The sequence below is a fragment of the Euleptes europaea genome, chromosome 1, assembly GCF_029931775.1.
Source record: "Euleptes europaea isolate rEulEur1 chromosome 1, rEulEur1.hap1, whole genome shotgun sequence".
In the NCBI taxonomy this organism is placed as follows: Eukaryota; Metazoa; Chordata; class Lepidosauria; order Squamata; family Sphaerodactylidae; genus Euleptes; species Euleptes europaea.
Window position 1 is genome coordinate 1,122,789 of NC_079312.1, and position 15,226 is coordinate 1,138,014.

The following is a 15,226-nucleotide window of genomic DNA, read 5'->3' on the forward strand; positions in this document are numbered from 1 at the left end:
CTCCTTCCCTGGAGGTTTCCAAGCAGAGCAATGCTGATTCTATGACCTTAGGTGGAGGGTGATATTGGTGAAGGCCAAGGAAGTCTCAGAGTGGGGGGGGGACAGTGTTTGGGGACACATCTGGATTAGACCCATCAACTCCTAGCAACAGAGAACCTAACAAGGAGAGCCAGCATGGTGTAGCAGTTAAGAGCGGTGGACTATAATCTGGAGAACTGGGTTTGACTCCCCATTCCTCCACATGAGCGGTGGACCCTTGCTAACTCACCCAAAGAAAAAAGTGAATATCAGGAATCAGAAGATGCCCAGAAAGAGGGGCCTGCAGGCCCACCAGTTCTGGATAGTGATTCAAGGAAGTGAGCCAAGGTGCATTTGCCTCACCAGCTCCAAATCTCCCAGCCCTGCCATGATTTCCAATGAGGGGCTGATCAAATGGGATGTGTGTGTGTGTGTGGGGGGGGGGAATTCAGAGGTTGTTCTCATCCAAGGATTGAGACTATATTGCAAGCTTCAAGGCTATTCCCACAAGAAAGCAGCCCTTTCCATTTCTCCACAGCCGCCCCCCCCAACACTTACCTCTCTTATCCCTGGTCGCTTGCTGCAGAAGGAAGAAGGGAGTCAGGATTTCTCACTGGAGAAAGGTGTGGGCCAATCTTCCCCAACCCCCTTTCCATCCCCCCCTTCATTCTCTGCTCCCACCAGTTCAAGTCTCTTTTTGGAAACTACAAATGAAACCTTGAAGAATCATAGAATCCTAGAGTTGGGACCACCAGGGTCATCTAGTCCAACCCCCTGCACAATGCAGGAAACTCACTACCTCCCTCACCCCGTGCCCAGAAGATGGCCAACATACCCTCCCTCTCATGAACTGCCCAAGTTCATAAAATCAGCATTGCTGACAGATGGCCAACTAAAATGTTAAAGGTCCCCTGTGCAAGCACCGGGTCATTCCTGACCCATGGGGGTGACGTCACATCCTGACCTTTCCTAGGCAGACTTTGTTTACGGGGTGGTTTGCCAGTGCCTTCCCCAGTCCTCTTCCCTTTACCCCCAGCAAGCTGGGTACTCATCAAGCCTCTGCTTAAAAACCTCCAGGGAAGGAGAGTTTATCACCTTCTGAGGAAGCCTGTTCCAGAGGAACCTCTCATACTCTTTTTGACTCATAGCATAAAATGGGTTCTTTTTAGGAAACAAGATGACAGAGGAGAAAGGGAATACTTGGGAGGTGGGCAACTAATCAGAAGACTTGCTACTCACAGACACCTTTTTAGGTAAAAGAGCCTGGTTTTCTGTGCCCAGCACAAACATGCAACCTAATTCCCTATGTTAACATGAATATGGAAAGGGCTGTGGCTCAGTAGTAGAGCATCTGTTTGGCATGCAGACGGTCCCAGGTTCAATCCCCAGTGTCTCCAGTTAAAGGGACTAGGCATGTAGGTGATGTGAAAGACCTTTACCTGAGACCCTGGAGAGCCCCTGCCCGTCTGAGTAGACAATACTGACTTTAATGGATCAAAGGCCATCTTTTAGGCATGGAGTAGGGATCACTGGGGTGTGTGTGTGGGGAGGTAGTTGTGAGTTTCCTGCATTGTGAAGGTGGTTGGACTAGATGACCCTGGTGATCCCTTCCAACTCTGTGATTCTAAAGGTCTGATTCAGTATAAGGCAACTTCATGTGTTCATATGAATGTATGTTCATGTTTGTGGGGGTGTTGGAACACTATTGCTCTCTCAATCACTTTGCTCAGGAAGGGAAGATTAGACACCCTGTGATAACTGGCTACAGTATTTTTCTTCAGGGATTTTTTTTAGTAGCAGATAACCACCTCTGAGTCCCTTAAGTAAGTTAGTGATTGATTCATAATAGATACTAGGTGACTGACAGAAGCCTGAAGATGAACACCCATGGAAGTAAAAGGTGGAATAATGAAGGGTCCAGAACTATCAGAGAGATGACATAAGAACATAAGAAGAGCCCTGCTGGATCAGACCAGTGGTCCTTCCAGTCCAGCATTGTATCTCACACAGTGGCCAGCCAGTTTCTCAGGAGGGCCAAAAACAGGGCATGGAGGCCAAGGCCTTCCCCTGATGTTGTCTCCTGGCACTGGAATTCAGAGGTTGGCTGCCTCTGAACATGGAGGTTCCTTTTAGTCACTATGGCTAGTAGCCACTAGTAGACCTCCAATATCCTCCTAGTATTTTAGGAGGGAGAAAAAGGTCTCTTTGGCAACTATCCATCCACACTGGGCAGTAGGGCAACACAAACAGGGAGGATGGAAGGTACCCCTCCTTAATCAAGAAAAGGGATTTAAGAACCTCTCTGTTACCATAGACAGTGTCAGAGGGTCTGACTAGGCTGTAGGAGATCCAGGTTCGAATCCCACGTCTACCAATGAAATTTGCTGGCTGACCCTGGGCCTGCCACTCATTTCCAGGGTAACCTACCCCTCAGTATGGTTGTTGTTAGGATAAAATGGAGAACAACATGACTGCTTTAGGTCCCCATTGGGGGAAAAGGTGGGGTATGAAGTTAGTTATAAATAAAATTTTGGGTAGTTGGGCAAAAAGGATGATTTCTCTGGCTATTACTTTATCCAGTATAGCTACTGCTCTTCCTGCAGGAGGATGAACCTCTCATTCAGTAATCAAACTATCAATAAATATGGCACAGGGAGCAAAAGCAGAAGAGAACCTAGACCTAATTTATTAATCCTAAAAGTCTGCGACACCCCTCCATAGGATGTCTTCATGGGGTAGGACAAATAACTCATGTTTTATTAAAAACTGTATTCTACATATTATGGCTGAGAATTGACCATGCCTTAAACAATAGCATTTCAATAGCTGTATAATACAGTCTGGATTTAGCACTAAAACTCTGGATGACGCTGAAGATCTTGCAACACTGGACATCTTTGCAGGGTTTTTCTCCTGGGTAAATTGTTTGATGAAAACATGGCTTAGCATTTATATGGTTTATCGCCTGTGAATTGTTTGGTATACCTTAAGATATGCCTTTTGAACGAAGCTCTTTTCATAATCCAAACATTTATATGTTTACTCCCCAATGTTGATACATTGGTGTTGAGTAAGCTGCCAAGTCGAAGCAAAGCTCTTTCCACACACTAAACAATTATACAGTTTCTCCCCAGCATGGATATGTTGATGGGCCGTAAGATATGTACTCCGAGCAAAGCTCTTTCCACAATCCAAGCATTTATATGGTTCCTCTCCAGTGTGTATACGTTGGTGTTGAGTAAGCTGCCAATTTGAAGCAAAGCTCTTTCCACACCCCAAGCAATTATATGGTTTCTCCCCAGTGTGGATACGTTGATGGGTCCGAAGATCTGTACTCCGAGCAAACCTTTTTTCACAAACCAAGCATTCATATGGTTTCTCTCCAGTATGGATACGCTGGTGTTGAGTAAGCTGCCAATTAGAAGCAAAGCTCTTTCCACACCCCAAACATTTATATGGTTTCTCCCCAGTGTGGATACGTTGATGGGCCCTAAGATACGTACTCCGAGCAAAGCTTTTTTCACAGTGCAAGCATTTATATGGTTTCTCCCCAGTGTGGATATGTTGATGGGTCCTAAGATCCTTACTCCGAGAAAAGCTTTTTTCACAAAGCAAGCATTTATATGGTTTCTCTCCAGTGTGGATACGTTGATGGGTCTTAAGTTCTGTACTCCGAGTAAAGCTTTTTCCACACTCCAAGCATTTATATGGTTTCTCCCCAGTGTGGATACGTTGATGTGTCCTAAGATCTTTATTCCGAGCAAACCTCTTTTCACATTCCAAGCATTGATATGGTTTCTCTCCGGTGTGGATACGTTGGTGTTCAGTAAGCTGCCAATTCGAAGCAAAGCTCTTTCCACACACCAAGCATTTATACGGTTTCTCCCCAGTGTGGATACGTTGATGGATAATAAGCTGCGAATTCCAGTCAAAGGTCTTTCCACAATCCAAGCATTTATATGTTCTTTCCGCAGTGTGGATACGTTGATGTTGACTAAGCTGTGAACCTGAAGCAAAGCTCTTTCCACAATCCAAGCATGTATATGGTCTTTCCCCAGTGTGCCTACGTTGATGGATAATAAGCCGTGAACCTGAAGCAAAGCTCTTTCCACAATCCAAGCATTTATATGGTTTCTCCCCAGTGTGGATATGTTGGTGTTTAGTAAGCTGTGAACTTGAAGCAAAGCTCTTTCCACATTCCAAGCATATATATGGTTTCTCTCCAGTGTGGATACGTTGGTGTTGCGTAAGCTGCCAATTCGAAGCAAAACTCCTTCCACACCCCAAGCATTTAAATGGTTTCTCCCCAGTGTGGCTACGTTGATGGATAATAAGCTGCGAATTCCAATCAAAAGTCTTTCCACAATCCAAGCATTTATACGCTATTGGCACAGTGTGGCTACGTTGATGTTGGGTAAGCTGTGAACCTGAAGCAAAACTCTTTCCGCAATCCAAGCATTTATATGGTTTCTCCCCAGTGTGGATACGTTGATGTTGAGTAAGCTGTGAACTCCGAACAAAGCTCTTTCCACAATCCAAGCATTTATATGGTTTCTCTCCAGTGTGAATCTGTTGATGTTCAATAAGCTGTGAAGACCAAGCAAAACTCTTTCCGCACTGCAGGCATTTATATGGTTTCTCCCTAGTGTGGATACGATGATGTTTAATAAGGTGCGAACTCAAAGCAAAGCTTTTTGCACACTTCAGGCATTTATATGGCTTCTCCCCAGTGTGCATTCGTTGATGGACTTTAAGCTGTGAACGCCAAGCAAAGCTCTTTCCACAATCCAAGCATTTATATGTTTTCTCCCCTGTGTGGATTCGTCGATGCGCAGCAAGGAGGAAATTCTTAGCAAACCTCTTTCCACAGTCCAGGCATTTATGTGTCTCCCCACCATGGAGTCGTTGATGGCCAGGATGGTCTCCCTTCCAGCCAAAGCTCCTTCTACCCTCCGAGCCTTTATCAGGTCTCTCTACTGTGTTAATTCTTCGGTGTGTATCAAACACCTGGGATTCAGTACCCTCAGAGGCATGGTATTCATTCTCCCTCTTCTGGTTTGTTCCATTGTTGTCCTTCTGCTCCTTTGTGTCTAATAGGTGTTCTGGTTCTCCCTCGGACTTTGTCTGGCAAAAATCAGCCTCTGGAATAAAGAGAAAAGACTGGTAAGGCCTTCAAGCAAAATCAGAACCAAGAACAGATGGCTGTTCACTTCTCTTCATAACAACAGAACAAGAATCACTTGATTCTTCTTTTGGAGGGTACTTCCATGAGAGACAAGGTGGCTCAGTGGAACCTCTCTCTGAAGAGGATGCTTTGGACCTACTCCTCTTCTTGAGAACCTTTCCAGGGATTCTTGATGACCAGAGTGACCAGGGAGTTGGACTACAGGGATCTCTGGCCAATCTCTTACTGAATTTGAACACAGAACTGACTGCATTCTCTGGAGAGTGAGTCTGGAGCAGAGCTATACTCCTGAGCTATGGAGACCAAATCTGAGCTCAAAACTCATAAAGCTAGCCGTACCCTGAACCCCTAGGTATGTCCATCCTCCCAAGCCCCGTGTTCTGGGGCCCTGCCTGCAGAGCAGAGGCAGGTGATCCCTAAAGACCGGGCATTTCCAGTGGTGGCCCCTTGTCTGCAGAATGACCCTCCCTTTAAAGCTCAACTGGAGCTTACCTCCTATCTTTTCAGAGCAATGCCAAAACATTTCTTTCTAATCATTCCTTTCTTTGGGGGGTTATCAACTTAGCTCTTTTATGGTATTTTTGAACCTGAGGGCTGTGCTTGGTATTATTATTTTATTGAGGCAGATGAGTGGCTATTTTGAGAAAGATTTTCTGGCCATTTTCATGCTGTTGCCTCTTGAAAAAATCCTCCACCTGGTGAAATTTAGCCGAGATACCTGCTTCACTCTCTCTTTCTTCTGCATCTTGGAAAAGCGAATATCCTGCTTCTTCCACTGGGGAAATGCAATCAGGTTTCAGAACCAGAAGCCCTTCTTTGGGAGAAAGAAATAGACCAGTGACTTCCAGACATTCCAACTCCAAGAAATATTCAGATTTTTAAACCAAGCCTGAGTGCAGATAGAGCCACCAGGTTACAAAATCTTAGCACACACCCCCCACACTGCGGTTCTGACGAAGAGCCACTGTCTAAGGGCTCCTCTCCCTTTGAGGAGACCCCACAGTCCTTCCAGGATGGGAACAGGTGCTGATGGATCCCAAAAACTCCTATTTACATTTTTTAAAAGACATCAATCTGCTTTTATATTGAGAACATTTTTATACCACTCAACATGAAAACCAATCAGAACGGCATACATTCTCTTCTCTTTTCTCTCCAGCCCAGAACAGGCAAACAGTACCTGCCCGACTGAATTCCACAGAAGCCTGCCAGGCAGGAATTCAGGAAGTCACGCTCATCACAACACTGAGCCAACCTTCCCCTGCTAAAATCCTGTTTTTCTTCGTTTGTTCTTCAGGGCTCTGCCGCCTCATTTTACTGAACCTGTGAGCCATGCCTAAGCCTACACTGGTGTAAAGAGAATGAACACAGCAGAAGAACCATCATTCCTCCTCTGCCCACTCCACCCCACACATATCCTCCTCCAGTCCCATGGGAGGCTGCAATGTCCTCGGGACAAGCAAACGTCTTTTAGAACTTTGTAAAATGCATACTGAAAGTTTTGTACAAATACAAAGGTAAAGGTCGTCCTCTGTGCAAGCACCGGGTCATTCCTGACCCATGGGGTGGCGTCACATCCCGACGTTTCCTAGGCAGACTTTGTTTGCGGGGTGGTTTGCCAGTGCCTTCCCCAGTCCTCTTCCCTTTACTCCCAGCAAGCTGGGTCCTCGGAAGGGTGGAAGGTTGAGTCAACCTTGAGCCGCTTACCTGAAACCAACTTCCGCTGGGATCGAACTCAGGTCGTGAGCAGAGCTTTTGACTGCAGTACTGCAGCTTACCACTCTGTGCCATGGGGCTTTTTGTACAAATACAGATATTATTATTTTAATTATTGTTGTTATTATTTAAAATGCTCATTTCCATGGATGCTCTGAAAGGCCATTGAGGATGACCCGTTGACATCCCATAAACAGTTACTGAGGAATATCCCCCTCCTGATGTCCCATAAACAGTTATTGAGGACAATCCCCCATCTGCCCTGCTTTCAGGGGATTTTCACCTGCACTCATGCTTTTGTTCCCCCTGAAGAACAATGAGCCCTCTCAGTCTTCCATGGGCAATTGGGGGGGGGGGGCTTCTTCCTTTTCCTTTACAAACCAATAGTTTAGCTTTCACCCTGATACTTAGGGACTCCAGTAAGTAAACAGAACCCCCTCCCTTGCCTGCATTTGGACCTTCCACATATCTCCTCTGATAATATCTACTGGAAGAGCCCTGGTGGTGATGGTGGCAAGAGCCATCAAGTCACAGCTGAATGATAGCGACCCTGGAGGGTTTTCAAAGTGAGAGACATGGTTTGCCATTGCGTGCCTCCACGTGGGCTGAGAGAGCCCAAGGTCACCACATGGAGGTTTAAGGAATCGAACCCGGCTCTCCAGATTAGAGTCCGCTGCTCTTACCCACTACACCACACTGGCTCTACCAGGGTCCTTTTTAGTGGTGGTGGAAAGTGCTGTCAAGTGGCAACCTCTGCATAGTGACCCTGGACTTCCCTGGTGGTCTCCCATTGAAATACTAAACAGGGCCAACCCTGCTTAGCTTCCGAGATCAGGAGCTGGGGTCCTTCTGAGAAGGAAAGGCTTTTGCCTTCAGCATTTGTGAATCAAGGGAAAAGAGAGCCTTACCCAGAGAGGCCACATTCTGACAATTGTCTTCCATGACTTCCTTGTGAAGCCTTCTTTGGTCCAGATCCAGCAGAGCCCACTCCTCCTCAGAGAAATGAACAGACACCTCCTCAAAGGTCACCAGACCCTGAGAAGAGAGGAAAAAAACTTTGTCTTCAAAGATAATGTAAGAATTCTTCCCCTTCTAAGTGCAATCACAAAGGATGATAATAAGATGTTGACGCTTAAGACTCAAACCTCCATCAGACGTTTCCATTTTCTATCCAGTGTGTAGCAGAAATAGCAGCTGAGGGAAAGAGAGGGTGGGGGAAGCACTGGAGCCATGAGCCGTATTTCCAAACTTACCTGATCAGGCTGAATGGAAGCTGCTTCCTCTCTGCCAGGAGACGGCAAAGAATCCATCGTTGGTTTTATGGCACCACCTGGAAGAATATAAAGGTAACTGTATAGCATTCTATGCTTTCCTAGTACTTTGCCTTTCAGTTACTTGATGGGGAGAGGAATAATGTTCTCCGTGTATTGGCTCATTGTCGCAACTATCTTTGCATCCCTATTTCCCTATTTATTTAGGGTGGTTAAAACAAAATCGGACTGTGAGGAGCTACAAAAGGATCTCTACATACTGGAAGAATGGGCATTAAAAAGGCAAATTAGATTTAATGTGAGCAAGTGTAAAGTGATGCATATTGGGGCAAAAAATCCCAATTTCACATATACAGTGATGGGATCTGTGCTGGCAGCGACAGACCAAGAAAGGGATCTTGAGGTGGTAGTGGATCACTCGATGAAGATGTCAACCCAGTGTGCGGCTGCTGTAATAAAGACAAATTCCATTCGGTCCGTAATTAGACAAGGAATGAGAATAAAATTGCTGATATCATACTGCCCTTATACAAATCTATGGTGAGACCACACTTGAAATACTGTGTATAATTATGGTCACCACACCTCAAAAAGGATATTGCAGAATCTGTGAAGGTGCAGAAAAGAGCAACCAAAATGATTAGGGGACTAGAGCAACTGCCCTATGAGGAGTGGTTAAAACGCTTAGGGCTGTTTAGCTTGGAAAGAAGGCGGTTAAGGGGAAACATGATAGAGGTCTATAAAATTATGCATGGTTTGGAGAGAATGGACAGGGAGACGTTTTTCTCCCTCTCCCATAATACTAGAACACGGGGTCATCTGCTAAAGCTGGAGGATGAGAGATTCAAAACAGATATAAGGAAGTATTGCTTCACACAACACATAGTTAAATTGTGGAACTCCCTGCCCCAGGATGTGGTGATGGCTGCCAACTTGGAAGGCTTTAAGAGGGTAGTGAGAATGTTCACGGAGGAGAGGGGTATTCATAGCTACTAGTTAAAATGGATACTAGTCATGATGCATACCTATTCTCTTCAGGATCAGAAGAGCACGCTGAACATATTAGGTGCTGGGGAACACAGGCAGGATGGTGCTGCTGCAGTCGTCTTGTTTGGGGGCTTCCTAGAGGCACCTGGTTGGCCACTGTGTGAACAGACTACTGGACTTGATGGGCTTTCTTGGTCTGATCCAGCATGGCTTTTCTTATGTTCTTATTTCGGATAATATTTTGCTTCCACGCTTTTGACAAATCTAGTCTTAATACGGTTATCATATACAAAATGTGTTCTGTCCAGAATTCACCTTCTAAACTCAAGGGCAGCACCACAGATACTATATCTCACAATAGTGGGCAAGAACATATGGGAAAAGACAGCCCTGCATTGTGCAGGGAGTTGGACTAGATGACCCTGGTGGTCCCTTCCAACTATGATTCTATGACTGGTAGAGTACCAAAGACTTCCTCTTTTGACGTCCCAGCTGGGTGACACAGTGAAAGAGGCCATTGACCCATCCTCTCCATTAGAGCTGCCTCACTTCTTCTGGATTTTGCCCAAGTCTACAGTCCTAGCCCAAATTCATTATTGTATTTTACTGAGAATCTTTGTTAAATTCAAATATCTCACCTTCTGATCTGCTGATTTCCCAACATTATAATATCTAATCTGCTTACTGAATAATATTTAATCTGTTTAGTGACTGACTGATGTGTCTTAATTATACGTATATTCTGCCTCAAGTCCCAGTTAGGAAGGCGGAGTATAAAAGAACCTATTATATGTATTATTAATAATCATAATTTTATTGATAAGGATCAGAAAATATATTAATAGAGAATGACAAGGCCAGTGATGTCATACTGCCAAACATGGGTGAGACCATTTTTGGACAAAAAACTTTGCGTACTCTGGCACTTAATGCCTAGTCAGATAAAACATAGTTCTGAAAGCACCCAACTGCTGCCTTCCACCCCCATCCTTTCAAGGTTTCTCAACTCTGGACACTCCTTGCCTAGTTGAAAACTGGGAAGCAAAGAGCTCTTGCCCTAAAAGTACTGAAAGTTACTACAGCATAAGAGCTCCCAAAAGCTTATGGTTTTGTTACCATTTTTATTGGCCCAATGCACTATATTCATAATTTTTGACATTACTCATCATAATTTGAGTTCGGGGGAAACTTTGGGCTCAATTCCCTGACTGTATTCGCCAATTATCTTGCAGGGAAACTAAATCAATTTTAGGTCTCAGATAGTCAGTGCAGTGTAGTGGTTAAGAGTGGTGGACTCTAATCTGGTGAACAGGGTTGGTTTTCCCACTCCTACACAATAAGCCAGCTGGGTGACCTTGGGCTAGTCACAGCTCTCTCCAGACTCTCTCAGCCTCACCTACCTCACAGGGTGTCTGTTGTGGGGAGAGGAAGGGAAGGAGATTGTAAGCTGGTTTGATTCTGCTTAAAAGGGAAAGAAAGTCGGCACTTCTCCAAACAGAATTTCTAAACTGAGAAGCTGGAGTGAAGCATCTTTCCCACAAAGGACCCGGGGGGGGGGCATAAAAGCTGCCCATCTATACTCAAGGAGGACATCCAGTGGAAACAACACCCCTGTCAATCTTACCCAGAAAAGCCGCTCTGTGGAAACACTCCTGCGTGATCTTCTCCTGCACCTGAAACAGAAGTGGGGATCCCAGAAAGGGGAGGCTGATGAGAAAAGGAAGAGGAAACAACCTAAGATGGGCTCTAAAAAAGTGGAGCAATCCATGTCGATTTTGAGGATATCCTTGGTCATATCCTGTGTCTCTCCCTCCCACCCCCACTACAAAAACAAATCCCTCTCACCTGCTGATCCTGATTCTTCTCCTCTGCCTGGCTCAAGAGGAAGCCTTCTGCCAGGGCCACTGCCTGGCAACTGGTCTCCGGCCCACATTCCCTGACCCAGTTCCCCATCTCCGGGGGCAGGATGGCCAGGAACTTCTCCAGGATCACCAGGTCCAGAATCTCCTTCTTGCTGTGCCTTTCTGGCTTCAGCCACTGCAGACAAAGTCGGTGGAGTCGGCTGCAAATCTCTCGGGGGCCCTCCGTCTCCTGGTGCCTGAATTGCTGGCGCTGCACATCAGGAGAAGGGAGGTTGTCTTCCGGACTCTTCTGCACGGTTCCTTCCCACAACCCCCTTCTCCTCCCAGCCTCGGAGGCATCGGGGCCTTTTCTTGATTCAGGGACAGCTGAGTCTGGCTCTCCACTCATCCTCCCCTCCTCTCCAAAGAGCTCCACCTGGACTGGCAGATCACCTTCCTCCACTCCCAGATTTTTCTGAACAGGCAAGACCCAGATCTCTGACCACCTGCAAAGCCAACAGTGATTTTTGGATTGATATTTGATGTTTGTGTGAACATACATACACACACATATGTGGCATCTGCATCTGAAGAAGTGAGCTCTGATTCATGAAAGCTCATATTAGAATCAAGGGTGTTATTTTGCTACCACAGACAAACACAGAAATGAGTGGATAAGTAGGATGAAGGGACATGCAGTGTAGTGGTGAGAATGTCAGCTTAGATCTGGAAGACACAGGTTCGAATCCCCCGTCTGCCACAGAAGCTAGCTGGGTGACCTTGGGCCAGTGACACGCCCTGAGGCTGACATACCTTACAGGGTTTTTGTAAGGTTACACTGGAGAAGGGGAGGTCCCTTTCTAGACCTATTTTGGCCCATAAGGGAGGGTACCTTGGGACCAGCCCTGAGCTAGGGTTGCCAGCTCCAGGTTGGGAAATGCCTGGGTGTTTTGGGGTGGAGTCTCAGGAGGGGAGAGGCCTCAGCTAAAAAAAATGTGATGGAGTCCACCCTCCAAAGCAGCTATTTTCTCCAGGGGGACTAATCTCAGCCATCTGGGGTTCAGGTGTAATTCTGGGAGATCTCAAGGTCCCACCTGGGGGTTGGCAACCCCAGGCCTAGAAGCAACGCCTGGGTGACTTGATACCACCCGACTTCCATGACTTGACTAGGCATGGCTGCTATCTACCCAGTCTGGTTCAGTGGTTACAGCATCAAAGCAGGGACAGAGAGAATCAGATTCGAATCCCCATCTCACTATGGAAGCTCATCGGGTGATTTTGGACCAGTCACATACTTTTGGCCTAACCTACTTCACAAGGTTGTTGCGCAGATACAAAGTTGGAGAATAATGTGAGCTGCGTTTGCCCTCACTGTGGACAAAGGCAGGGTATAACCCTAGGGTTCCACGAGAAATTGCTAGGGGTTCAAGAAATAGTGATGAATATGTAAATCATATGTAAGGGTTCCCTGAGATATTATTTCAAGGATAAAAAGGTTGAGAAATGCTGGAATAAATGAACAAAATAAATAATATAGATAGCTGCAGACAGGAAGCAGATAAAAGGGAGGTTGGTTAATGGCTGAAAAGGAGAGAACGAGGCAGGGAAAGGGGAGAGGATATGGGGATTGCTGGGGGAGTGAAAGAGGAAATAATGTGGGGAGGGAAAGTGAGGTGCCACCCCCCCACAAGGCCTTGACGTTTCCTTACCTTGCAAGTGGCCCTGATCCAGTGGCAAACACCAAACGACTGGGTCACACTTTTCCTAGGTGGAGGCTGCTGCGGGGTAGGGAGCTGGAGACAGAGGGGCAGATAAAGGCATGTTGGTTGTTCTGTGGGAAGGAGATGGGGATACCATCTCCAGATTAGGAATTGGGGGTACAGCATGGGGAGGGTGGGGTATGAGGAGGGGAGAGACCGTAGAGGGGTATAATGCCAGAGACTCCAACCTCCAAAGCAGCCATTTCTTCCAGGGGGACTAAGGTTGCCAACCTCTAGGTGGGGCCTGGAGATCTCTCAGAATTAAAACTGATCGCCAGACTACAGAGATCAGTTCCCCTGAGAAAATGGCTGCTGCAAAGGATGCTGAAAACACTGAAGTCCCTATTTGCCAATGTGGCAATGTAAATGAATCACGTATGCACAATGATCAATAAACAAAAAGAGGGGGGGGGAGAAACCCAACCTAAAAAAATGAAGCTACCGGGTACCCAACGTTGGGTGAAGAAGGTAACATGATACGATAGAAAAATATTTGTATTTGAAGGCGCTTATATCAAGGTTCAAACATCAAAAATGTTAAAAACAAGGCACGAGGGCAACTCATAAGGTTGATAGACGTAAACCAAACATGTTTCAGCCTACAGACCTTCATTGGTGGCCAAATAAAAACCCATATAATGCACACACAAGTAATATACAAATGTATCGCCACATATAGATAACTTTATACAAGCCCAGGCATGGGTATGGGGTGTATACCGGTAATAAACATCAAATTAGAAATCTCCCTAGGTATACCAGGTTGATACTAGCATGCACACTCCGTATGAGAGCCCCCAGCACAGCCGAGCGTACAACAACCTGCAGGGATTCTACCTAGAGGGATTTCTAATTTGAAATTTATTATACACCCCATGCCTGGGATTGGATAAAGTTATTTATACATGGTGACACATTTGTATATTGCTTGCGTGTGCATTATATGGGTTGTTATTTGGCCACTGATGAAGGCCTGTAGGCCAAAACATGTTTGGTCATTGTGGTTTAAGTCTATCAACCTTATGAGTCGCCCTTGTGCCTGGTTTTTTTTTTTAACCCTGATATAAGCGCCTTAAAAAGACAAATATTTTTCTATTATATCATTTTACCTTCTTTGCCCAACCATGGGTACCCAATGTTCGGTTTTTTAGGTTGGGTTTCTTCCCCCCCTTTTTAATTCATTGCTTCAGAGGATGTACTGTCTAGTGTTGCACCCCACTGAGGTCCCGCCCCCTCCCCAAATCTCCAGGAATTTCCCAACCTGGATTTGGCAACAGTAAAGGGGAGCTGATCTCTGTAGCCGGAAGATCTGGGCTGCGGTCCCCACCTGGAGGTTGTCAACTCCAAAAGGTGAGAAGGAAGCAGGAAAAGGGGAGAGGCTGTGGGGGCTTTCAGGAAAGAGGAGATGCTGGGGGAGAGGGGGCCATGAGAGGCCCCGCACAATTCCCTGCAGGTTCCCATTTGTAAATCAACATTTTCACCCTACAAGAAAGCAAAGTGAGGCAGAGACATTTCGGAGTTTGCGGCTGGTTTGAGCAACCCAAGGCTGACTTCTGAGATCTTTCACAGTGGGTAGCCGTGTTAGTCTGTTTGCAGTAGTCAGAAAGGGCCAGAGTCCAGTAGCACCTTAAAGACTAACAAATATTTTCTGGCAGGGTAGGAGCTTTCGTGAGCCACAGCTCACTTACATTGCAATCCTAAAGAGAAGGGCAAGAGTCCAGTAGCACCTTAAAGACTAACAAATATTTTCTGGCAGGGTATGAGCTTTCGTGAGCCACAGCTCACTTCTTCAGATACAGCTAGATTCACATTCTAGCTGTATCTGAAGAAGTGAGCTGTGGCTCACGAAAGCTCAGACCCTGCCAGAAAATATTTGTTAGTCTTTAAGGAGCTCCTGGAGTCTGGCCCTTTCTGACTTCTGAGATCTTGGTGGCTCATCGAGAAGGGGGGCTGGATCTTCCCCAGGTGTCCCTGACCCCCTTCTCCCCAAGAAGAGAGGCAGGTTTCCAGCAAGGCAGAGATCTGGCCCTGGCAAAAAGGCCACCCAAAGTGTGCCAAGGTGCTGAAGTGGGGAAAAGGAAACCCCCCCCCCCAAAAAAAAAACCAAGCGTGCTCTTCCCGAACAGCCAGAAGGAAACCCTGCAGGCCTTTTGGGACCCCCCTCCTGCCCCACAACGAAGCCAGGCTGATGGGAAGGATTGCAAGAAAATGCCCAAAGGGAGGCGGTTTTGCAGGTGTTTTTTGCACAGAGCAGCCGGATGGGCAGATGCAAAAGAGCCGCAGCCCGTGCAGAGAGAGAGAGCAGAGAGGCCGGGTTGCAGAGGGAAGGAGAAGAGGCTCCGCTCGGCCTCCGGGGAGCAACCAGGGGAAAAGGGGGCTTTGCAAAATGGGGCACGCCGGTGCATGGATATTGGGGGGGGGGAATATTCTTGCTGCACTCTGGGGTCT

General features: G+C 46.5%; 1 protein-coding gene across 1 annotated transcript; it reads right to left on the minus strand.

Annotated features, from left to right (window-relative positions):
- Window positions 1–3,057: 3,057 nt before the first annotated feature.
- Window positions 3,058–8,229, minus strand: LOC130493265 (zinc finger protein 501-like). Its single transcript, XM_056866965.1, has 4 exons — window positions 8,173–8,229; window positions 5,922–5,978; window positions 4,148–4,230; window positions 3,058–3,979 (listed from the first exon to the last, which is right to left on the minus strand). The coding sequence occupies exons 1-4, from the start codon at window positions 8,227–8,229 to the stop codon at window positions 3,058–3,060; spliced, it is 1,119 nt and encodes a 372-aa protein (XP_056722943.1).
- Window positions 8,230–15,226: the final 6,997 nt, after the last annotated feature.

Excerpts from the sequence above, each read along its gene's own strand:
- LOC130493265 (XM_056866965.1), bottom strand. The coding sequence starts at position 8,229 with ATGGATTCTTTGCCGTCTCCTGGCAGAGAGGAAGCAGCTTCCATTCAG. Across the intron at positions 5,979-8,172 it reads CTTCCATTCAGCCTGATCAG|TGGAAGAAGCAGGATATTCG; the intron begins GTAAGTTTGGAA and ends GCATTTCCCCAG. Across the intron at positions 4,231-5,921 it reads AGAAAGAGAGAGTGAAGCAG|TATATATGCTTGGAATGTGG; the intron begins GTATCTCGGCTA and ends GGAGAGAAACCA.